Genomic DNA, 25,952 nt, shown 5'->3' on the forward strand with positions numbered 1-25,952 from the left:
GTGAGTGGGCATTGGGGGTCCGTTCCCGATAACATAGGTTTGCAGGGATGGCAGATTGCAACAAAGATAGTGTTTGAGTTAGTGGAAGATGAGGCACAGGAAAGTGGTTGACCAAACACAAAGGGGTTTACTACCATTGATGTTAGAATTTGGTTACATGCCAGCTAGGTTTGAACTCGCTTTGATACCACCTATTATGAACTGAAGGGCTGACTAATGGAGACATCATAAATGAAGGGACAAGAGGCCTATAAAATTTAAGGGCACAGACAGATACTAAATAAAGAATGATTAATACAATGATATGAATGTCATAGGTTAGTCAAGAAGACCTTTCATTTAGTGCTCAACATACCCATCCATGCTAAGGGACACAACCTTGGGTAGTAATTAATATGATCAATGCAATGTAATTTATGTGCATTACGCTGCATGTCTTGTGCATTTACAAAATTCAACACCCAATTTCTCTTTCACTAGAACATTTTGCTTTGTTCTACCATAATCTCAGGTGGAAATCACCCACATAATTAATAGATCTTACTGTTTCCATAGAATCAAAATAAATCCCTTCCATGTTATCCAATTGATGCTATATAATTATTTACGATTTTTGTGTACAGCTTTGCAGATATGCCTGTGGTCTCTTCTGGCAGCATTGTTTAAGAATAGTATTTTTGGCCCTTTTTGAAACCTAAAATTGGAGGGTAAAATGGGTGGTTATTTGTTATAGGCTGGACACATATTTTTTTGTACATTAGATAGTCCAGAGTGAATAACAAAGGCTAGAGAGTGGCACAGACTTGGCAATACATATTTCCTTAACATTCTTTGAAGGAGAAAAAATTGTGTGATTTTCTCACGTGGTTCTACCAGAATTTACATGAGCTCCCATCCGAACTTGGTGTTGGGAGATATTGCAGGATTATACATTTGAAGTACTAAGTTTTGCTGCTTTTTACTCTGTTACTTTTTCTTTTTACTAATTTTACTATGAGCCATACTGTTGTCACTTTGTTTCAGTGATAAATTATATAGAGAGATTCGTGATCTCAATTTTGGAGTTGTTGGGCAGGTCTGTTTCTTTTATTGTCCTTATTCTGTCAATCCTTTTCAAGCATTTCTATTACTATTGCATGTAGTACTGCAAATACATAGATATCTTAGCATGGTATAAATGGCAGTTCTTGTTTTTATATCTTGGGTGATGTTAGGTTTTGCGTCAAAAAGCAACAACCATGAAGCAGGATTATACAGAAGTTACAACTACTGTAAGTAGTGACAAATTTCAGCTTGGGATTCAGTCATTTTTAAAGATTGTTTATAAGTACTCTTATTTATGTAGCATCACGACTGGATTTTTCTTTTTCACAGTAATCACTTCAGTTGATGTTGATTAAAGCATATACTCTTAGTTTGTTCCTTATTGACGTAGAATCTTGGATTTATTGGTCATTAATTAATTTCTGCACATGAAAATTGGACAGTGAGCTGTACTATCTTTAGTGACTATATATGCGAAATGGCCTCACCACCTCTCCAGAAATAAATCACAAAATGTTCCTCTAACGACTTCGATCTCGACAGTGCACTGAAATATGAACTCTTCCTATGTTTATGTCTATGTCACATGGTTCGAGTTCAAATTCGAGTTCGACAATGATTAAGTTCGATTCAAATTCGAATTTTCCGATCAGGTTCGAATGAGGTTCGGCATTAGGTTCGACTATACATATTTTTCAATATATATATATATATATATGACAAAATAATAGAAAATTCAAAATCGACCCATAAACACGGGAATACAAATTAAGCATTTGATATTGGAACTAAATTTTCTATCTGAAGTCTCCAAGTGGTTCTGATATTTAATCTCATTTCAGTTCCTCCTATCGACTGTTGTTCCTCACATCTAATATGAATTACCAAGCTTGATGGTCACTGTAAATGTGGGTCTGAAAGGCTTCCAACTAGTTTTATTTTTGTGGGTGATTTGATGGTCAATTGTTTGGTATCTTTTGTGAAAAAGGCTGAGAAGGCTCTTGTTGACAAAGCTGAGAAGTCTTCATTTCAATGCAGCTCATCATCATCTGGTAAGCTCAAACTTGCACTATTTCAAGCCTTGTATTGTCTGAGAATTATGGTCTTTAGAATACCCATAATATGCTAAGAAAAAATGAAGCAACTCCTTCGAATGGGGTGCCTATGGTGCATGAGTACCTCCGCATTCACTCACCTTCATGCTAACAAAGTGTTTCCAGGAAATAAGGTGAAAGTGCTGCCCACAAAAGGATGAAAGGTGACCCTTTATTGCTGCCCAGAAAAGGTAGAGTAACTTGTCTAATGACTCACTAACTGGCAGAATTCTGTCATTATAATTGCAGATCAGCTCTGTCAGCTGGTTGCCATATTTCTGTCAAATCCGACAGGATGCCAATGCCTAAAATAGGTAAGTGAAGGGTGAATATAAGTCTAGAGGAATGCACCCTACACTCTAGTCAAGCATAAAGCATTTAACTGTCATCATGAAGGCATGAAGGCTACATGAAAACTTGAAAGAAATTGCTGCTAGACTGCTATCATACTGACACCCTCCAGGCTGCCACAACCTGCTAAAATCAATACCTCAAATAGATTTTCAAATCAGGTGTCAGACTGTCATATAATTCTGTTAAGATACTGCCCAAAATAGGATTAGAAACTACCAGAAGCTATGCCTTTCTGACTGCTACAGGACTGTACCCTAGTGCTATCATAAAAGCTGACATACTTATGAAATCCATTTTTAGAATAGGCTGTAGCCATCCGTTTTCAGAATAGGTTGTAGCCTGTAACAGCCATCATCAGTGCACCCTTACTCTGTCCATTATTCACCTAAGGAGGTTGCTTATATTTCCTTGGAAAGTGCACATTTGAGAGTTGTTGTAGCTCACCTCCTATGCTACCCACTCTTGTAATGATACCATCAAATCTACCTTGAATAGAGGACCCAAAATGCTAGAAAAGGCCCTCAAAGTCAGCATGAAGCCACCTTGAAATCTATACCAAAATTCAGCCAGTAAAAGTCTGAAACATCTCCACCAATATGATCTTAAAATGTTGATTTGGAAATCTGGGCTTTGTCTTTGTTTCTAAGTGTGTATTCAAAGGTTAACAATTACTCCAACTTGGGGCAGCATCCCTACAGGAAGCTGAGATTCCCGGAACTCCAGATGCTAGAGAAACTTGAAAAGTGGCAACTTGAAAACAAGTGAAGGACTCAAATCAACCCATCAAACACAAATTCTGGATTCCAAGACTAGTGACCTATGACACAGCCCTAAAACAAACCTTGTTCCCAAGTCAACTCCAACCACATGATTCAGACTCATCCCATCAACCAATGGTATCCCAAGACACGTGTAAAAGGAAAAACTACATTTTAACAAATATTAACCCAGACCTAACGGTGGACTTACATTTGAGCACTGACCTAAAAACATATGGAACACAAATTAGAATGTTGTAAACATATAATTAACTGTGTGCAAAGATAATCATGTGCCTAATAAAAATAGGCTTGAAACTGTAAATTTGGAGTGTAGTTGAAGTGGGTTAGTGGTAGGGGGCACGGGTCCTGTGTTAGGGTGGGTGACGGGTGCTGCGTGCACACTAGTGACTGCAGTCAAGTTTCAACGCCGACGCCGAAGCTCGAACTTGAAGCGTGCCGGTGCAGCAAATTGAACGGAGGTGCGATTGCGTGCCGGTGCAGCAAATCACGACACTGCGTGAGAAGCGTGACTGCACAGCCTACGAGTCACGAGTCACGACCACACCAATCTGAGATCTCCTCAACGCTCACTGCTTAAGCCTTAGGCTCACACTGCGTGACTGCATAGTGCAATCAAATGCATAGCTTTGCTCAATACAAACTTGAAATTCTCACTCAATACTCCTGACAGCGTGTGCCAAAACGTTAGAGAGCCATCGTTTATAAAGAAATATTTGGCGGGAAGCATTGCAGAAAAGCGGTATGCGGCCCTTGGTTTTTCTTGTAAATAGCGAAATTAAACCGTCAAAAAAATCGGCGAACCCTAAATCGAACCTTAAAAAATTCGATTAAATTTGCGTTCAGGTTCGTTGAGGTTCGAACATGTTCGTTCAAGTTCGAGTTCGATTAGGTTCGACTTCAGGTTCGAATTTCAGGTTCGGCGAACTTGAACGAATTTCAAATTTTTCTTTGAGGTTCACCGAATTTCGAACCTGAACCTTCAAGTTCGGCAAACCCTGTGACATAGGTTTATGTGGAGATAGAATGAAGGAAGGCGTGCTTCTTTTGAAATTTGATGACTAAAAAAAAGTTTTCTGCAAATCCCAAATTGGGTTTAATTTCACCTTATCACTCTCATTCAGTTAAATGCCCTTTCCCATAAACATACATTCAACATATAGAATTCTGCAAATGAAATTTTCATATTAAAACACATGAGACTGTCAACAGATGCTGAAAATAAATATGGACATAACCAGAGTAGCAACACATAAAAATACATAGATTTTTGGTCAACTTAGACCCAGGGAAAATCCCTTCAATCTTCTCCGGGGAAAACTTGTTAGAGAGCTCTTCAACTTTATTTATCTTTCAAGTTCAGGAAAAATACATTTGTAGACAAAACAAAACAACAAAATACAACTTATCTCTTCAGTGCAAAACGCCTTGAAAACCGTGCCCACTTTGCCTCGATTTCCATGCCCACTTGAAGCTGAAAATATGTACTGTATGGATACCACTATACAGACTTTTTTTCATTTTTTTCAAAAACTTCTCTCAAACGACGTGCAGCTCACGACATTCAATGCTGTTAGTATTATACTTTCTGCTGTCTTCTATGCCTTGATTTCCATGCCCAACTTTGCCCAGAAATCACTACATCAGCTTGTTGCAACAAATTTCTCTTTCAAAACTTTTCTCTAGCTCTCAGCCTCTTTTCTCCAATTTGCTCATGAAGAATGAATTCAGTCTCTCTTTTCTTTTCCCCCTTTTGTTTCTCTAAATGACTTTTGGGCAACCCTAAGATCTAATGGCTCAGATTCATTTAGATCAAGAGATGATAATAAATGTGCATTTAATTTTCACTTTCTATTTTTTAACTCACCCATTAAATAAAGTATCCACTTTGTACTTTATGTCTAAAGTCACTTTTCACTTTATAATTTAACATTGCCTTTACCACTTATAAAGTCACTTTCAATTTATAAAGTCACACTTAGGAAAACAATTATTTTGGACACTTTTCCCTAGGTAGAAACTAACCCATGGGAAACCACTTGTCTAAGGTACATTAAAAATCAACACTCCCTCTTACCGAGAAAGTTTTTCTCACTACACCCATTTGGTCCTTGAAATGGACATGCTTGCCTCTTGGCAAGGACTTTGTGAGAACATCGACCACTTGCTCATCTGTTGATATATACTCCAGCTTCACTACCCCCTTCTGAACATAGTCCCTGATGAAATGATATCTGATGTCAATGTGTTTTGACCTGTCATGAAACACTGGATTCTCTATGAGTTTAATGAAACTCTCATTATCACAGTGAATAATCGTCGGTCTCAACTCCTGATCAAATAGGCCATACAACAACTTGCGAAGCCAAATGGCCTGACAAATAGCCTGACTAGCAGCGATATACTCAGCCTCAGAAGAGCTCAAAGCAACTGACTTTTGCTTTCGACTGAACCACGACACAACTGCCGAACCCAATCCGAAGCAACACCCTGAAGTGCTTTTCTTGTCAGAAGCACAACTTGCCCAATCTGAATCTGTGTAACCTGCCAACCTCACTCCATCTCCCCGCCTATAGTCCAGACCATAATCAACAGTCCCTTGCATGTAGCGAAGAATGTGCTTTGCAGCTACCCAGTGCACCTTCCTGGGCTCAACCATGAACTGGCTAAGTGTGTTCACTGCAAAGCATATATCTGGCCTAGTGTTGACCAGATACATCAAGGACCCAATAAGCTGCCTATACAATGTGGGATCCACCAAACTAGAATTTGAAGCATGAAGCTTCTTCCAGTTGGTGATCATAGGTGTAGACATGGGTCTACAGTCTGCCATGTGAAATCTGCTCAACACATCCACAACATATTGCCCCTGCCCCAGAAAGATATGCCCCTCCTCCTGCCACACCTCAAGCCCCAAAAAGTAATGCATCAGCCCAATGTCCTTCATCTTGAACTCCATAGCAAGATCCTCCTTGCAACCACTAATTAGTCTCTCTGCCCCAGTAATGAACAAGTCATCAACATACAACACAAGAATGAGCAGATCATCCCCTACAACAATGCAGTATAGGTTCGGATCCGCATCACTTTTCGTGAAACCCATCTGCTGCAAGTAAGTATCAATCCTCGAATACCTAGCTCTCGGAGCTTGCTTAAGTCTGTAGAGTGCTCGCCTCAACCGACATACATGGGTCTCCCACCCAAGTACCTCGAAGCCCTATGGCTGCTCAACATACACCTCCTCCTCTATAACTTCGTTCAGAAATGTGGTCTTCACATCCATCTGATGGATCTGCCAACCCATTTCTGCAACAATAAGGGATCGGATAGAAGTGTACCGAGCTATGGGAGCGAAGGTCTCATCATAGTCAACTCCCTCTATCTGTGAAAACCGTTTGGCCACAAACCTCGCCTTGAACTTCTCAGTGATGTCATCTACAACATGCTTGATCTTGTAGAGCCACCTGGAAGTCACAACTGACTTGCCCTCAGGTCTAGGCACCACTTCCTATACGTTGTTCTTAATGATAGAGGCATACTCCTCCATTGTAGCCTCTCTCCATACCTCTTAGCTGGCAGCCTCCTCATTGCTAGTAACCTCAGAGTCAACAATGCTGGTAGCCTTGGCTACATAATTGAAAAACCGCTCAGGTGGCACACTCTCCCCATTCACCCTCTTCGGAGGACCAACGAACTCCGCTTCCTTCAAGGTGTCTTGAAGCCACTTGGGCGTTCTCTTATCTAAAGAAGCTTCCCCATAGGGAACCTCATCCTCTGCCCCCTAGTCTGGTGAACCTGAAGGTTTGCCAACTGACCTTGGTGTGCCTGTACTAGCATCTGTCCTCGAAGAACCTGTACTGGCACCTGTGCTTGTGTCAGTTGAAGTGCCATGTGAACGTTGTACCAGTGGACTCCCTAAAGAAGTGCTTGGTGAACTCACCACTGGTGCCCTAGATGTCATTGATATTGAAGTACCTACTGTGCCAGTCGATCCAGGACCCTGAGGTCCTGCTCCCTATACCTGACTTCCTTGTTGAGGAGAAGTCTGTGACTCTCTCTTATCATACTCCTGTGATCTCTGATAGGCCCTCTCCTCCTCAAACTTCACATCCCTCCTAATCACCACTCTCCATTTAGAAGGAATGAAGATCCGATAGGCCTTCGGAGTCTTGCTGTAACACATACAGATACCCTTCTCTGCCATGGGTTCCAGCTTTGTCCTCTGCTCCTTGGGGATATAAAAATATGTGAGACATCCAAAGATATGAAGATGTGCCACGCGGCTTCTCTCTAGTGAAAGCCTCCTCCGGAGTCATATTCCCCAATACTCTGTGAGGACTCCTGTTCCAAAGCTAAACAACAGTATTGCAGGCCTCAACCCACAAAACCAAAGGCAACCCCTGATCATGAATCATTGCTCTAGCAGCCCCAACAATAGGTCTGTTCTTCCTTTCAGACACCCCATTTTGTTGGGGGTTGTAAGGAACCGTGAACTCGCTCCTAATGCCCTCCTGTGCATAGAAGTCAAAAATCCTACCATCGGTGTACTCACCACCATTGTCTAACCTCAAGACCCGAATCTTGCTACCTGTCTGCTTTTCCACAAGAGCTTTGAACTCTTTAAAGCAACTGAAGACCTCACGCTTGGTCTTCAGGAAATATATCCAAGTCCTCCTAGAGTAGTCATCAATGAATATAACACTCATAACCACCCATAGACACATGAGACATACGACCACTAACATCAGTATGAATCAAGTGTAGTATACCTGTAGATCTGCTGTCGCTCGCTGGGAATGGGAACTTGGTGTACTTGCCCAAAGCACACCCTCTACAGACCTCATAATGCTCGAATCTAAAAATAGGAACTCCAGTAGTGATCTCCCTTAGTAGTCTCAAAGCTCCATGATGCAGATGCACCATCCTCCGGTGCCATAACTTGCACAAGTCTCTACTACTGGTGGTACTAGTGTGAGTGCTACTCACCAATGCTCCTCCCGACTGAGAACTGAACCTGTATAGTTTCCAAAGCGGAATCCAATCACTTTGGCCAAAGTGATGGAAGCTCCCTTGGGATGCATCAATACCTGCCCTCCTGAGAAAGTGACGTCAAACCCCTTCTCCTCCATAGCAGACATTGAAATCAAGTTCTTCTTCATCCTCGGAACATACAAAACATCCGTGACCTTCAAAAGAGGCAAAGGGACCCTCTCAAAGGTCACAATCCCCACACCAACAACTCTCACAGTGTGGTCATCTCCTAATACAATCCCAATATCAAGCATCCTCTCTGCAAGCTCTGAAAAGAACTCCCGTGCACCTGTCATATGGCGGGAACCCCTGCTGTCTATGTACCACACATCAGATGATGTACTCCTACTAAATGTGGACGTAATAAATGCAAAGTCATGGTCAAACTATGAAGCAAACTGCTCCACCTCTGCTGAAGCTGCAGTGCCCTTCTTCCCCTTGTTATTCCTCTCAGGACATGCCCAACATTTGACTTTGGATATATCTGTATCTTTCTTCTTCTTCTTCTCTTTTCCCTTAGCCCCATTTGATGAGGCCACTTTCTTGGCCTTCCCTTTATTCTTCCCCCTGGCTGTCAAGGCTACATCCTCCTCATCTGCTATCTTCACCCCACCACTACCAGTGTTTCGTATCTCATGTTGCACACAATCATCCCATAATCTGTCCTAATTGGGAAGATTCTCCCTAGACGTAACAATGTCTCCAAAGACCTCCCAAGACTTAGGAAGTCCCGTTACAACTATCTTGACTAACTTTGTGGGTGCAACTGCCTCACCAATAACAATCAATTCATCACTTACATGGTTGACCCTGTCAAGATAATGAACTACACTTTCAGCCTTTGTCATCCTAATGTTCTTCAATTGTTCTTTGAGTACCATCTTCCTGCTCTCATTGGTACTCTAATAGAGAGTGGTTAGAGCTGTCCACATCTGATATGCATATGTGTTTCCTCTCACCTGAGGAACCACATGATCCTTCACAATTGTCCATTAAAATCCTTTTTGCCTTTGCATTATTTTTTGTGAACTCAGCAAGTTCATCTGCAACAGTAGGAGGTACAACCACTTGCCGCACTATGTCCCAAACTGCTGCCTCCTCAAGCACTGTCTGAATTCTGTCCTTCCAAACAACATAGTTGGATATCCCATCCAGTCTGTCCTCTATCCTTAAGAACATGGCCATGACTGCTGTCCAAAATTTACAAAACCAAGAAAATGGAGAATTGAACTTTCTAGCACACCTTGTGTTGATTTGTGGTAGCATCGGATGTGCTCTAGCCACAAAATTTGGTGGAGAGGTTGCGGCACATGAGATCTCCAATACCCAGAAAGGGTTTGGGCAGATTCTAAACAGATCAGGAGATATTAAAATAATTAATATTTTTAATGGAGTCCCTAAGTCCAAACTTAGGGAAAATAAAATATTAATGTGTATTAATATGAATCTGTGTATCAAGCCAGATCTAATCTAAGTTGTTGATTAGGGACTTAATCTCGACCGTTGAGATGTTAAATTATGGTATGTTCTGTGCTTAGATCACCTTGATTTTCGTGCCAAAAATTACAGCCTACCTAGGAGAGGCAACCACACCCAATCCGCACTCTTGGAAGGTCAACGCTTGGTCAACTCTGGTCAAAGAGATGACCTGCTGCCCTAGCATCCTTCTTTCTGTGTCTTCCTTGCCCTAGGACGTCTTCCTTTCAACCACGTGTGAGAGAGAGAGAGGCTCCTTTTATGCGTAGGAGAGAGAGAGAAGATGAGTAAATTGAATTGTTCAAATGAGGAGAATGCTCCTTGTATTTATATGCAAACGTTGAGGTTGAATAGACATGACTGTTGGGCTTCTGTGCCTACATAAGTTCGCTGGCCGACCTTGACAATTTGTACATAATCAAAATAAATTCATATTTCCATAAATACTTATCGGAATCGGATGATCTTTAGATCAATCCTACACCTCTCGATGAGAGGAATCTAGGAAAAATATCAGAAGCCATAAATAAGTTGATCCACATGGAGTTTGGCCCTAGTTGCCAATTTTAACATTCCCTCTCAACTAGGGAGAGCTTCATCTGCAATCCATCAGACCGTTGCTGCTATCCATCGATCAAATGCACTGTCCTGTACAACTTGACCCCACTTTGCTCTGCTCTGCTCGAACTATGAAGAAGAAGAAATGATCGAGGATCTATCATACCATCGTCCACTGACCCAAAGTCAGTGTCAGAGTGTGAACCACTCTCACTGATCCCAGATTAGTATCATTGATCCCAGATCAATGGAGGTCATCCTAGCATAGGGAGTACGGTAGATACAACGATGCGTCCATCGATAGTAGTACTATGGTCCCTATCCTAATTTCCCTGCTCATTGATCAGATGAGAGGTACTTCCCATGAGTCCCAGATTGCATGGGTAGGATGCCTCGATAGGAGAACTAATCATCCTGTCCACAGGAGAACGAATCATCCTGTCCAGTGGATGCCACAAAGAACTAATCATCCTGGCCTACAGGAGAACTAATCATCTTGCTCCACAGTCGCCACGGAGAAGAAATCATCCTGGCCCACAGGAGAACTAATCATCTTGTTCCATAGTCACCACGGGGTGTCACAGGGGAAGGTTGAACCTTGACCCTGTACATAGTGCACCACTAGGGGATGGTGAGTCGCCCTATGGTCACATGTCACTCCCAGAAGTACCTGGCGCCCCCCTGGAGCTCCCAGAGCTCAATACATCATACTTGACCCTCATAAGAGGGGTCTCTGAACGACACCAAGTCGTTCTCGGAAAGTCAGGAATTTGACCTTTCCTAGGTGCTTTGTCAAAATGTCGGCGACCTGTTCATCTGTACTGATATGTTGAAGCCTTATTGCTCCTCGCTGCACCATATCTCAAATATAGTGGTACCTGATATCGATATGCTTGGAGCGATCATGAAATACGAGATTCTCTGATAAACGAATCCTGCTCTGGTTGTCACACAGAATCACGGTGGTATCCAATGTAAATCCAAACAACTCATTGAAGAGCTTTTGCAACCAGATTGCCTCACAGGAGGCCATGCTAGCAGCAATGTACTCTGCCTCGACGGTGCTCAAAGCCACTGACTTCTGCTTCCTGCTCATCCAGGATATCGAGGCAGATCCCAAAGAGAAACAACACCCGGAAGTGATCTTTCGGTCCACCACACTGCCTGCCCAGTCAGTGTCAGTATACCCAAGTAGTCTCACATCTCCGGCAATGTATCTCAACCCATGAGTGATTGTGCCAATCCAATGTGAGTGGTGAGGCTCAACCATATGTTCACTGCAAAGCATATATTCGGACGGGAGTTCACCAAGAACATTAATGCTCCGATGAGTTGATGATACTCGGTAGCATTTCGTAAAACAGGTCTGGCAGCACTACCGCTTAACTTCTTGAAGTCAAGCTCCATCGGGGTAGTTACGGGATTGCAGTCCACCATGCCGAATCTCTCCAATATCTTTACCACATATTTTCCTTGAGATAGGAAAATATCCCTTGGTTTCTGCCAGACTTCTAGTCCTAGGAAATAGTGCATAAGTCCTAAGTCTTTCATCTCGAATTCAGAAGCCAGCTCCCTCTTACATTTGTGAATGAGAGGGTCTGCACTTGTTAGAAAGAGGTCGTCAACATATAGCACCAGTATGAGAGGCTTGTCATCTATAACCTTAAAGTAAAGGTTAGGGTCGATTTCACTCCTGGTGAATCCCAACTTCAACAAGTAGCTATCGATCCTCTCATACTATGCTCAGGGTGCTTGCTTTAGCCTATAGAGGGCCTTCTTCAACATGCACACATGAGATTCTCGATCATAAATCTCAAATCCTTCACGTTGCTCCACATAGACCTCCTCTTTGATCGAACCATGTAAGAACGCAGTCTTGACATCCATTTGATGTAGGTTCCATCCTTGCGAAGCAACAAGGGCTATGATCGAGCGGATGGTGGTATATCGGGTAATAGGTTCAAATATCTCGTCGTAGTCTATACCTTCCTTTTGGGAGAAGCCACGAGCGACAAAACGAGCCTTATACTTTTCTGCACTTCCATCAACTGCATGCTTTATCTTGTAAAGCCATTTTGAAGTGACAATTGCTTTGTCCTGGGGTCTGGGGACCACATCCCAAACATCGTTTTTCATAATGGACTCATATTCCTCGGTCATAGCATCCTTCCATACTTGATGCTTGACGACATCTGTGAATGACGAAGGCTCATTTTGGATGATCGTGCTCATGATGGTCAGGTATCCCTGATACCTGTACAACTTCTTACTTTCACAGAAGGTTCCTTGGGGTGCAATGTGTCCTTCAGCATCATCAAGTGTCCCCCTAAGCCATGAAGGCCTCTTCCTAGAAGAGGGAGGCTCTTGCGGAGGAGGATCAATAGGATCCATAGGTTCTTCCACATCGGGCATCACCTCATCTTCTTTTTCCTTCGGTTCCTCGGTGTCAGCTTCTTTAGATCCCCTTAAAGTAGGAAGATTGTCTACCTTGCTAAGAGCCATATCTTCGTCAAAGGTGACATCATGACTATTCTCGACTTCCCTTTGACCAGCTACATAGATTCTATAGCCGTTAGTATTTTCGCTATAGCCCACGAAGATTCCTTTCTTTCTAGATGTACCCAATCTATTCCTTTTTTCTTTAGGGACATGAAAATATACAGGGCTTCCAAAAATTCTAAAATGAGATATGTCAGGTTTCTTACCGGTTTACATTTCTTTAGGAGTTTTGGAACCCAATGCTTGATGAGGGCATCGGTTTTGTACATATACAACAATATTTGCAGCTTCGGCCCATAGAAATTTCAGAAGTCTTTGATCGTGGATCGTAGCACGGACAACTTCCACAATTGTACGATTCTTCCTTTTCGCCACACCATTCTGTTCAGGAGTATATGGCGTAGTAGTCTCCCTCTTAATGCCAGCCTCTTTGCAAAATTCATGAAACTCATTGGATTCATATTCAGTCCCATTATCAGTCCTTAAGATCTTGATCTTCTTTTTGGTTTAATTCTCGATCAAGACTTTGAAGTGTCGAAACCAGGAGAACACTTCATCCTTCTTTTTCAAGAAGTATATCCAAGTCTTGCGAGAATAATCTTCTGTAAAAGTGAGGTAATATCAATATCCTCCCAATGAGTTCACAGGCATCATACTGGATATGTCTAAGTGAACTGACTGCAATATATCGGAGGTCTTGCTTTGGCTTGAGGGGAACGATCCCCTTTTGAGCCTCCCTTCGGCACATCCTGGACATACACCTTCTTGCTCTAATTTGAACTCGGGCATCCCGGTCACCATTTTTCTTACATTAGGTAGAGCTTTATAATGAAGGTGAGCAAATCTCCGATGCCATAGTTCGGATTGAAGAGGTGTCACAACACATGATACCCAGCTGCCTTCCACCGACCTGATATAATGAATCAACTCGAAACCCAAGAGTAAAAACATCTTTAAAGTTCTTTTTCCATACACGTACTTGACCATTGCTGAAGGCCACCTTGTAGCCTTTGTCCCATTGCCGAAATGGACACCATGTTCTTTTTGAGATCAGGTACATATAATACATCTTGTAAGTGGATGGTATTACCCTGATTCAATTGAAGTGTGACATTTCTTACGCCTTTCACAGGATATTTTGAATTATCTCCAAGAATAATTTCTAGGTTGGTTTCCTTTTCTATCAGATTATAGAGAGCTTCTTTGTAACTAGTGAAGTGCCTTGAGGCACCACTATCAATAAGCCAATTTCCCAGCGAGTCCGGGGGAGCAGTAGTAGATAGAGCCACTGGTAGATAATATTCATTTTGCTTATTGTTAACCGTGTTAGAATCATACCTGGAATTTCTTGCCTTCTTGAATGGTTGGCCTCTTCCTTGATTTCCGACACTTCTTTTACCTCTGCCATTTGACCTGCCATTCCTTTGGTTGCCTTGAGAGGGATTTTGATCATCGTCCTGGTGTGAGTCCCTTTTATCAGGGCACTCCCTAGCACAGTGACCCGTTTATTGCAATTGTAACATCGTCCTTTTCTTCCACCCTATGGTACAGCCTTTCCTCTGAATTTAGCTCCGGAATTGTTTCTTCTTTTAGTATGAGAAGAAAAGGCAGAGGGATGACCTTTAAGTATGGGCATTTCATGCTCTTCCATCCTCGTTTCTTCTTGAATGCATCTGGCCATTAATTCTTCAAATCCAGGAATTATGTTATTGTTGAGAAGAGTAGTCCTGAATATATACCATTCAGATAGCAGTCCTCCAAGAGTTGTGAGTGTCATTTCTCTGCCAGGAATTACTTCCCCAATAGATAGGAGATCGTTTTTGATCTCGGTGATCCTTAATAAATATTGTTGCATACTCTCATCTTTGCCCTTCTTAATTTCCTTCAGCTTATTTCTAAGAAACAAGACTTGATTTGCATCATTAACTTTAAATAAACTCACCAATCTATCGTAGATTTCCTTGGAGGTGTTCAACTCTGAAACATAGGCCACCAAGCGTTTGTCGATAGAGTCTCGAATGATCTTCATTGCTTTGACTTCTCCCTTGGTCCATTTGTTCCTAGTAGCAGCGGATGCATTTGACGGAGGCTCAACAATCCCACCTCTCACATGGTCCAACACTTCTTGCTCTTCTAATGTTAGATCGAGAGACATCTTCCATCCGTGATAGTCAGACTTCTCACGGAGTTTGTCTTCAGTAGGGAAGTGTGTTGAGGACTCCATGATTTCTTTAAGATAGCCTTGCCAACCTTCTCTTCGGTGATTGCTCTTGCTCTTGCTCTTGCTTGGGTTTTGTCTTCACCTCAGCGCTGATACCATGTTAAATTATGGTATGTTCTATGCTTAGAGTAGTTTACTTATTTTTCTTCTTATTAGCCACAGATTAGCAATCACATATACAATAAGTAAAGTGCAGATAAAACATTAAATGATTAGCAGAAAACAAGCCAAGACAAGAGACACAAGATGTGGTGGCTAGCCAGGGACAAACCCCAATGCGGGGAAACCCTTTGATCAAATCTTCTTTTATCTTCAATAGTTCAACGAAGTGAAATAATACAAAATCTGAATTCTGTAATTTTATATCAGCAGCAACAAACCCTAGATCAGCAAAGTCAAACTTGGTCAAACTAGCTGAAATTGACCTCTAAAATATTTGGTCAATTTCTGGTTAACCTATCTTCGAACAGCCTAAAGAAACAACCCTTGAACAACCCCAAAAGTTAAGTCAATTTGCAGATTTCTGAAGTCAAATTGCAGCCTTGAACTAGGGCAGTCAACACCGGTCAAACTAGAGGTCAGATCACCTCGATTATCGTGCCAAAAATTGCGGCCTGCCTAGGAGAGGCAACCACACCCAATCCACACTCTTGGAAGGTCAACGCTAGTCAAAGAGATGACCCGCTGCCCTAGTGTCCTTCTTTTTGCGTCTTCCTTTCAGCCACACGTGTGTGAGAGAGAGAGGCCCCTTTTATGCGTAGGAGAGAGAGAGAAGATGAGTAAATTGAATTGTTCAAATGAGGAGAATGCTCCTTGTATTTATATGCAAACGTTGAGGTTGAATAGACATGACTATTGGTCTTCTGAGCCTACATAAGTTTGTTGGCTGACCTTGACAACTTGTCCATAATCAAAATAAATTCATATCTCCGTAAATATTTATCGGAGTTGGATGATCTTTAGATCAATCCTACACCTCTCGATGAGAGGAATCTAGGAAAAATATCAGAAGCCATAAATAAGGTGATCCACATGGAGTTTGGTCCTAGTTGCCAATTTTAACAGATGTCAATAGGAAAAGTATAAGAGGAGGCTTGAGGGTCACTTAGAGAGCACACTTGAGTGATCAGTCATTCTATTATTTAGAGCGGGGTTTGCTAAGAGAGATAGAATCAATGATCGAGAGAGCAGCTGAGGGGCATTGAGTACAAAGAAATAGAGAGGGTAGAGATTGTGTCGGGAGAGCAATGCAGCAGCCAAGGAGAGTGACGCAGAGCCAACAAGGGCTCAAGTAGGGTCATGTAGAGGCAGCCAAGTGTTACGCAGAGCACCAGAGAGGCCAACGTGTCTGACGCAGAGGACCAGAAAGTTGACGCAGGGCCTCCTGGGGCTGACGCAGTTCAAGAAAGGCTGACGCAGGGCCAGCGTGAGACAGAGAGGGGCTGACGCTGTCCAGATTGGGCAGACGCTGGGGTTGTGAGAGCAGTTTTGTGCTGAGGAGTTATCGAAAGGATTTTCCAGGGTTTCAACTAGGAGATTTCTCTCAAACTGTGAGGTATAGCTGCTAAGGAAATTCTCTGTTGGGTAGGCCAGTTTCGGCACCCAGATTGTACTCTGATATTGCCTAATAAGAAAACCCTCAGATAACTGCACCGGTTTTCCCGCATTGGGTTTTTCCGGAGTCATTGGTCCAAAAATAATGGTGTCATGTGGTGTGTTTGTTCTTGTTTCTTTTAGTTGCTGATCTATAATATGTTGAGTATGCACTGGGGTTTGTTTTCAGTATTTACTTTGTAAATAACTTGTTAAATAAAAATAACAAGCAGATAGGAATAAATTAGAAAAAGTGCATGAAGGGTTTCTAACTAAGGAAAATTAAAAACTTCAACATGGTATCAGAGCGTGATTGCAGATCACAGGAGGACTAAAATACATCAGCCCAGTGGAGCAATAGCAGCAGAAAACAGTTGTCTCGAGGTGACAGAAGCTATTCCTAGCAACGCAGAAGCCAAGGAAGTGTGACGAAGAGCGAGCCAGAGCCTCGCAGAAGAAGCCGGGAACTGCGCAGAGCATTAGAGAGGCCAACATTGTGGACATAGAGGGCCAGAGGGTTGACGCACACCCATCTGGGGTAAAGCAGAGCCAGCGTGAGGTAGAGAGGGGATGACGCAATTCATAGAGAGGCAATTGCTGGGGTCTAGAAGGCTGCAGGAATATCGCAGAGTGGAGCTGGTGAGGTACTGTAGTCAGAGCAATACCTGACAGAGTAGGGCTATAGGAGTTGTTATTGAGGGTTTGTAGCCGAGGAACTTGTATCAGCAGTGCAGTTACACAAGACGATCAGAGTAGGGGGCATCTCGACAAGCGGCATAAGGATTTCCAGGAGGGAAATCAAGACTCAAAGGGAGTCCAGAAGAGAACTTCCAGACGGGAAGTAGAGACTCAGAGGAGTCAAACAGAGAACTTCCAGGAGGGAAGTAGAGGAGCGTCATGGCACTACACAGGGTAAGAGACCAGGATAGACTGGACGGAGCATCGAACTTCGCAGTCTGGAAGGCCAGAATCTTATCAGTGCTTGACAGGAATCGTGTCAAGAACTTCACCTTGAAGGTTATAGCTATCCCAGTCGACCCCAATGATAACGACAAGTACGAAGAGGCGATGGCGAGGGCCAAGTGCATTATCCTTAACGGGGTCAAGGATCATGTGGTACCACATATAATCGAGAAAGAAACGATAGTTGAGATGTGGGAGGCTCTCAAGAACCTGTACCAACATACTTCTGTGTAGAGAAGAACGCTGCTCGAGAACCAGATGAGGTCGTATCAGATGAAGAAGGGTCAATCGATTGACACCTTCCTCAGAGGAATGAATGAGATCCGAGACTAGTTGACTGCTATAGGAGCGACACCGGATCGGGAGCTTATGGTGAGGACAACCCTGATTGTTGTCTTAGAAGATTGGGAAGTGTTTGTCCAGAGTATCCTGGGCAGAGGGACTCTCCCACCTTGGGATGAGATGTGGGCAGCGCTTCGCCAGGAGGAGATCAGACGACAGTTGAAGACAGGTAGCGGCAGCAAAGGGATCAAGGTCAAACAAGAGGAGGAGGATGTGGCCCTAGCATCTGAGGGAAAGCAAGAGAAGCGGAAGAAAGATCTCTCCAAGATCAAGGGCTTCCACTGTGGGGAGATGGGTCATTATGCGACCTAGTGCCCAAGGAAGAAGAGTAAGGGAGAGTCTTCCGAGACTAAGACAACGGCAGCACGGGAAGAGAAGGAAGTTTTGACAAACGATGACTGTGCCATGAGTGCACATGCATCACTTGAGCGGAAGTGGGGAGACATCGAGCTGTAGTCAGGGGGACTACATGCGATGAGGGGCAGGATCCTTGAGGTACCCAGCCTCTTGGATTAGACCTTGCTACGGGAGCCCTGACGAGGAGTAGCGGGGTTGGCTGAGTGGGTAGAGACAGATGCGGATGGAGCAACAGAGAGAGCTACAGTGTAGGAGTCCCAAGACATCACAGAGCTAGCAGGCTGTAGCAGTGCGAGAGGCATATGAGTGTTGCACTAGTGCAGGAAGGCACAGTGAGGTGTGCAATGGTGTGAGATGCAGGGAGTTGTTGCAGCAACACAGAGGTCAGAGAGAGGGAGCACTTGTCAGCGACAGATGGAGCTTCAACATCAGTGGGTGTTTCTAGCCCAACAGGGAGGTCAGTTGGGAGATCAGTTACTTCTCAGTAATTGAGTTGCAGTGCAGCAGTGGGCAGCACGATGCAACATGATGAGAGGAGTTGCAGTGCAGATGCAGTGCTGGGAGGAAGGACCGGCAACAACAAGGATGTAGAGGGAGCTGTCGTACAGATGCAGCAGTGGCAGAACCATGGGCAGCAGTACAGGATGCAACAATGCAGAGGATGTTGGGCAGGAAGGCCTAGCATCGGCACAGGTACGGATGCCGGATGATCAAAGTAATACTTAGTGAGGAGTATTGCTAGAGCACAGTCATCGCTAAGAGGGAGTGTTGATTTGGGGTAGCATTGAATGCGTTCTAGCCACGAATTTTGGTGGAGAGGTTGGGGCACATGAGATCTCCAATACTCGGAAAGGGTTTGGGCAGATTCTAAACAGATCAGGAGATATTAAAATAATTAATATTTTTAATGGAGTCCCTAAGTCTAAACTTAGGGAAAATAAAATATTAATGTGTGTTAATATGAATCTGTGTTAGAATGGTCCAAAAGACATGGATCAAGCCAGATCTAAACTTAGCCTTTGATTAGGAACTTAATCGCGGCCGTTGAGATATCAACAAGAAAAGTATAAGAGGAGGCTTGAGGGTCACTTAGAGAGCACACCTGAGTGATCAGTCATTCTATTCTCTAGAATGGGGTTTGCTAAGAGAGATAGAATCAGTGATCGAGAGAGCAACTGAGGGGCATTGAGTACAAAGAAACAGAGAAGTCGGAGATTGTGCTGGGAGAGCAGCGCAACAACCAAGGAGAGTGACGCAGAGCCAGCAAGGGCTCACGCAGGGCCACGTAGAGGTAGCCAAGTGCTGCGCAGAGCACCAGAGAGGCTAGCTTGTCTGACGCAGGGCCTCCTGGGGTTGACGTAGGGCCAGCGTGAGACAAAGAGGGGTTGACGCAGTCCAGATTGGACAAACGCTGGGGTTGCAGAGCAGTTTTGTGCTAAGGAGCTGCTGGAAGGATTTTTCGGGGTTTTAGCTAGGAGATTTCTCTCAAACTATGAGGTATAGTTGTTAAGGAAATTATTTGTTGGGTAGGCCAGTTTTGACACCCAGATTGTCCTCTAATATTGCTTAATAAGAAAACCCTCAGATAGCTGCACTAGTTTTCTCGCATTGGGTTTTTCCGGGGACATTGGTCCAAAAATAATGGTGTCATGTGGTGTATTTGTTCTTGTTTCTTTTAGTTGCTGATCTATAATATGTTGAGCATGCACTGGTGTTTGTTTTCAGTATTTACTTTGTAAATAACTTGATAAAGAAAAATAACAAGAAGGTAGGAATAAATCAGAAAAAGTGCATGAAGGGTTTCTAACTAAGGAAAATTAGAAACTTCAACACCTTGTTGTCCCAAAAGTTCAATCTGTGTGAAATTTCACGTTGCTATCCTAAAATATTAGTTTGTCGTCCAAAAATTTGTTTGTTGTCCCAACCTAGTTTTAATTTCACTTTATCACTCCCATTCGATTAAATTCCCTTTCCCATGAGCATACATTCAACATATAGAATTGTTGAAATTTGGTACCGGAGGACAGGTGGTTCCCTTAGGCTTTGATCTTTGGCCTAGGGAAAAGTGTCCAAAAGAATTTAATTTTTCTCCTAAAGTAACTTTATAATTTTTATAAAGTTAAATCTAATTTAAAAGTGACTTTTGATAAAGTTACTAAGTCTAATTTTAAAGTGACTTTTATAAAGTCAATGAAAAATTAGAAAGGAAAAGTGACTTTGGAAATAAATGACTAAGTGGGTATTTATTAAAGTGGGGTGAATTAAAAAATAAAAAGTGAGATTTAAATGAGCATTTAATCTCAGCTTTAGATCTCAATCTATTTTAGCCATTGGATTTAGGGATCACCCAAAAGTCACTTGGATCACCCAAAAGCCACTTGGGGTTAGATTAAAGGAGGAAAAGGTCATTCATTCTTTCATGAGTAGATTGGGAGAAGGAGAGCAAGAGAGCAAGAGAGGTTTCTGAGCAGGGAGGAGAAGGAGACAACAGCTTGGCACACATTCCAAGGCAACAGTTGAGTAGATTTGTACAGCTGGTTCAGCACACAATGAAAGGCAGATTTTGGCACGATTTTCGAGGAGTGGTTTGCACAAAAATCGAGCAGTTTGCTGATTTTTTTGCACGCAAAATGAGGGCCGTACAATGCATTTATTGCAGTCCGTACATCACATTTAATGCTGGCCGTATTGCAGCATTTAATGCTGAAAGTGGGCACGAAAATCGAGGAGGCCGTACAACATTTATTGCTGTCCTGTTTGCTGTAATTTTCAGTTTGCTGTGAGGCATGGGAAAAGAGATAAGTTGTAAATTTACTTGCTGATTTTTTTGCTGAATATTTCTCACTGTGAAAAAGGCATTTTCAGAAATAAAGAAGAGCTCTCGAACTGGTTTTCCCCAAGAGTTGTAGGGGGTTTTTCCAAGGTCAAGTTGACCAAAAATCTCAGTGTTTAAATGTGTTTTAATGGCTGTTTATTACTGCTGATTTTTATTTCTACAATTTCCAGCATTCTGTAAAATTTCCAGAATTTGTGTTTTCAGCAATATTTATTTTTTTCAGCTTGTTAAATGTATGGTTATGGGAAAGGGCATTTAACTACATGGGAGAAATAAGGTGAAACTGAAAACTGGGGTGGGAAATGAGAAATTTCTACAAGAAGGTAGGAATAAATCAGAAAAAGTGCATGAAGGATTTCTAACTAAGGAAAATTAGAAACTTCAACACCTTGTTGTCCCAAAAGTTCAGTCTGTGTGAAATTTCATGTTGCTATCCTAAAATATTAGTTTGCTGTCCAAAAATTTGTTTGTTGTCCCAACCTAGTTTTAATTTCACCTTATCACTCCCATTCAATTAAATTCCCTTTCCCATAAGCATACATTCAACATATAGAATATTAAATATCATTTTGGGACTCAACTGCGTAAAGTAAGTCATTCATCTATGACCATTTCCAGGAGAGGTAGTCATAACTAACTAATTTCTCATGATTTTTGAATAGTGATAAGTGAACTATTCAAAAATCATGAGAAATTAGTTAGTTACGACTACCTCTCCTGGAAATGGTCATAGATGAATGACTTACTTAACGCAGTTGAATCCCAAAATGATATCTAATATAATGCATTGCGGAAACCTCTTAAGACTTAAACATATAGAATTCTGGGAATGGAATTTTCAGATTAAAACACATGGGACTATCAACACATGCTGAAAATAAATATGGACATAACCAGACCAACAACACACATAAAAATACACACAAATTTTTGGTCAACTTAGACCCAGGCAAACCCCCTTCAATCTTCTCCGGGGAAAACTTGTTAGAGAGCTCTTCAAATTTATTTATCTTTCAAGTTCAGGAAAAATACATTTGCAGACAAAACAAAACAACAAAATACAACTTATCTATTCAGGCCAAAGCTCCTTGAAAACCGTGCCCACTTTGCCTCGATTCGCGTGCCCACTTGAAGTTGGAAATATGTACTGTACGTAATTGACTTTACGAATTGTGTACAGACTCCGTACAGTTTGTACGATTTTTTTTTCAATATCTTCTCTCGAATGTGTAGCTCACCTCATTCGATGCTATTTGTATTGTACCTTCTGCTATCTTCTATGCCTTGATTTCCAAGCCCAACGTCGCCCAGAAATCACTCCTGCAGCTTGCCGCAACAAATTTCTCCTTTAGAAGTTTTCTCCAGCTCTTAGCATACTTTCTCCAATTTGCTCATGAAGAATGAATTCAGTCTCTCTTTTATTTTCCCCCTTTTGTTTCCCTAAATGACTTTTGGCCAACCTTAACATCTAATGGCTCAAATTCATTTGGATCAAGGGATGAGAATAGATGTGCATTTAATTCTCACTTTCTATTTTTTAACTCACTCGTTAAATAAAGTACCCACTTTGTACTTTATGTCTAAAGTCATTTTTCACTTTATAATTTAACATTGACTTTACCACTTATAAAGTCGCTTTCAATTTATAAAGTCACACTTAGGAAAATAATTATTTTGGACACCATTGCCACCTGAGTGATGGCAGCACAGATAGGCAAGACCGTCTATAGAATGTGTGCTGCAAGTAACCCCAACTTCTATGGCAAAAGTGAGTTAAGCGAGGGGTCTGAGCGTGCAGTTACTACTTTTCCCTAGGTAGAGACTAACCCATGGGAAACCACTTGTCCAAGGTACATTAAAATCCAACAACTTCATCTCCAATTGGCCTGACCACCTTTTATAAATTATATTATGCAGGAAAAATAGAGCCGGTTACAATTAGGCTTGGTGCCAAGAGTGCTGACCAAAGAAAATTTGATGAAGGATGGTCTGCTTTAGTGTGCAGGAAACATCCCCCCCTGGATCAAAACCCCGATCTGCGATCCGTACGGATGCGTGGGGGAAGCGCCGTCTGAAACGTATTTTGGGCTGATAAACACGCTTCTTGGAAATTTCAGGAAGCGTGTGCCCAAAACGCGTTTTGGATGGCGCTTCGGCCGTACGAAGCGTCAAGCTTCGGAGTACAAAGCGTACGAATCGTGAGCTTCCTCCATGTTTTTTTTTGTATGAATTTTTTGAGCGACTCCAGGATGATGATAATCGTGTTGAGATGCCACCCCATCTGGTCCCTTGGTTCCTAGGTTCCATGGTTCAACACCAACAACAAGGGATTCGTCTTCATCAGTTTCATTGCCACAACTTCCACAGGCACCATCTTCTTCATTGCCACCACGTGGAGGCCCGCCGCCACATTCTCTTTGTGGTGGAAGGAGGAGAGATTAGTAGATATTTTCACATTTTACTACTTTTGTCATAGATTAATCATTAGACTTGTAGGCTTGTGAATTTGAACCTTTTTGGCTTGGCGGTGACCAAGTGACCTATTTTGTAAACATTATTATTTGAATTTTGGACATGACAAATGTTGACAGTTGCTCACTTGCTAGATAAATCATAATATGCTCTATGTTTTATGTTTTATAATATGCATGTTTTATGTTTTATAATATGCTTAAAAATTGATGTATGTTTGTAATTGCTAGAATATAGATGGTTGATGCTCGAATAATTAATCATTGATGTACATACTACATACTAGTAACTACAATGGAATCATGGATGCCATATCTATCTTGATTTATGCAAAAATATGCATGTTTTCATGTCTTCTACAACTAATTTGGTATTTGGGATGTTTGTTTTGAATATAAATGCAAAATAATATAAAAAATATATATACATATAGCTGACGCTTCTGCAGATGCTTTGCTTCCTAGATTTTTGGAAAATGATCCTTCTGCGTCCCCACTTCCAAAAAACGTCCCCGTTTTGTCCTCGCTTCATGCAACATTGGTCTGCTTCATCCCCAATTGACTTGAACACCTTGATTAATTATGTTAGGTAGGAAAAATAGAGCCAATTGCAATTAGGTTTGGTGCCAAGGTTGTTGAAATTTGGGTAGCTTGGAAGGTATTTCCGAGAGTGGAAAACCCACAAAAAGGGAGTATGTTGGGCAAAGTACCCAAGTTTGGGGTTTTGACCCAAGGGACTAGGCTTGGAACCCAAGTAAGTGAAATTTATACTCTAATCAATTATCAAGTGGTTGAGTGGGCAAAACACTAAGGGATCAAGGGTTCCCTAAGTAACCTAAGAGAAAACTATAAATACTAGCTAAAGGAGAGGCTAGATAATAATCACAAGGGACAAAAAAGACTTTGAGCTTGTGGAGAAAGGAGGCTAAAGCACCTAGCCACAAGATAGTCTTAGAGAAGAAGCCACAACAAGGAAATATGTTCTAGGAGGTGCCAAGTTTGATTAGGAGATCTGTCCAACATGAGACCAAAGTTTGGTTAGGAGTGGCTGAATTCTAGGAGCATTATTTGAGGATTGTTCTTGGAGGGCTGAAGTGAAAAGGCTAGCCTCAAGTTGATCTAGGGCATCAAGGGTCTGTTGAGGTTTTCCTAGAGGAGGTCGAGGGTGGTAAGGAGGCTTGGTAAGGGCCATCCACACATTGGACAAAGGCTAAGGGAGTTGGCCATATACTGATCAAGAACCAAAACACTAGGTCGAGAAGAACAGAGTTAGGACGAGAGCCTTAAGGCTTGAGTTAAGGTCAACCAAGAGCACAAGGTGGCCTAGTTAGGGTTGAAAAAGGCTATAGGGAAGAGGTTGGAGGCTGATCATGCGTGGATTAGGGTTGTTAGAGCAACCAACAAGGCATGGAGGCATCTGCTAGTGAGATCGTAAGTGACCGTAGGGGTAGGAGATCTAGCCAAGACTCATATTTGTAGGCCAAGGGTTTGATCAAGAGGCCGAGGGAAGTGGAACCGGGGTTTGTATAGGCAGCAAAAGTAGGTGGACAGAGGATTTGAAGTATTGTTGCAAAGCTGGCTGAGTGGAAGAAGTAAGAGAAGATTGTAGTAGTGAAGAAAAAGGGCTACAATGAGGACAACAAGAGGCACTCAAGTTTGTGGGCTAAAGGATCTAGGTCAGGTAAGTGAGTATTTTTCTGGTTGTGATATGTAGGCAAAGGACAATTGATTATATTAATATGTGGGTAGATGAGAGCTTGATGGACTAGGCCTCAACCGTAAGTTATCAGTTAAAGGATTGGTAGTGTACATTAGCATTATATCAGTATTTGTAAAGGGCCATGATTCCTGGTACAAGAGCCCTATGGTTTTCTTATTGATGGTCTAATAAGGAACGTGATTTGGGCTAAAAATACTGTTTACAGTTGTAGATCTATTCGCTGTCATATTCCAATGTGCAAAGTGTTTTATAGTTGGGCATCTCTTGTTTGTTTATGTTCATATTGTTAATTTTCCACTGTTCTATGCTTAGTACAATCACTTAGCCCAATTTTTTCTTGAATTAGCAATCAAATTTAATTGTCCAACGATAAATAACAATTATAGATACAACAATAAATGCAATGAACAATAGATGACAATCAAGAGCAGTGACAAGAGACACATGATTTGGTAAAAAGACCAGGGAAAAACCCCACAAGAAGGAAAATTTGAAAACTCTTTCAACTTCTTCTTCTATTAGATTATCATCAAACTCTTAGCAGAGAGATTACAATGTTTCAATTCATCAATCAAGAGTCAAAGTCAAACCTTTAACTACCCAATGAAACCAAC

At 42.0% G+C, this 25,952-nt stretch overlaps 1 protein-coding gene across 2 annotated transcripts in view; it reads left to right on the plus strand.

The window, feature by feature from the left end:
- The window catches only part of ATVPS33 (Sec1/munc18-like (SM) proteins superfamily), a 457,978-nt gene that overhangs the window by 134,591 nt on the left and 297,435 nt on the right, over nt 1–25,952 (plus strand). For both annotated transcript variants that reach the window (XR_016263097.1, XM_089441389.1), the window contains exons 11-12: nt 1,024–1,075; nt 1,215–1,271. Coding sequence is in view for 1 of the 2 variants with exons in the window: in XM_089441389.1 (XP_089297515.1) it covers nt 1,024–1,075; nt 1,215–1,271 (109 nt within the window). In the remaining variant the exon portion in view is untranslated. The remainder of the gene's footprint in view (nt 1–1,023; nt 1,076–1,214; nt 1,272–25,952) is intronic.

This window comes from Pinus tabuliformis, chromosome 9 (assembly GCF_031772625.1).
Source record: "Pinus tabuliformis cultivar Carrire ecotype Pingquan chromosome 9, CPIR1, whole genome shotgun sequence".
Classification (NCBI taxonomy): domain Eukaryota; kingdom Viridiplantae; phylum Streptophyta; class Pinopsida; order Pinales; family Pinaceae; genus Pinus; species Pinus tabuliformis.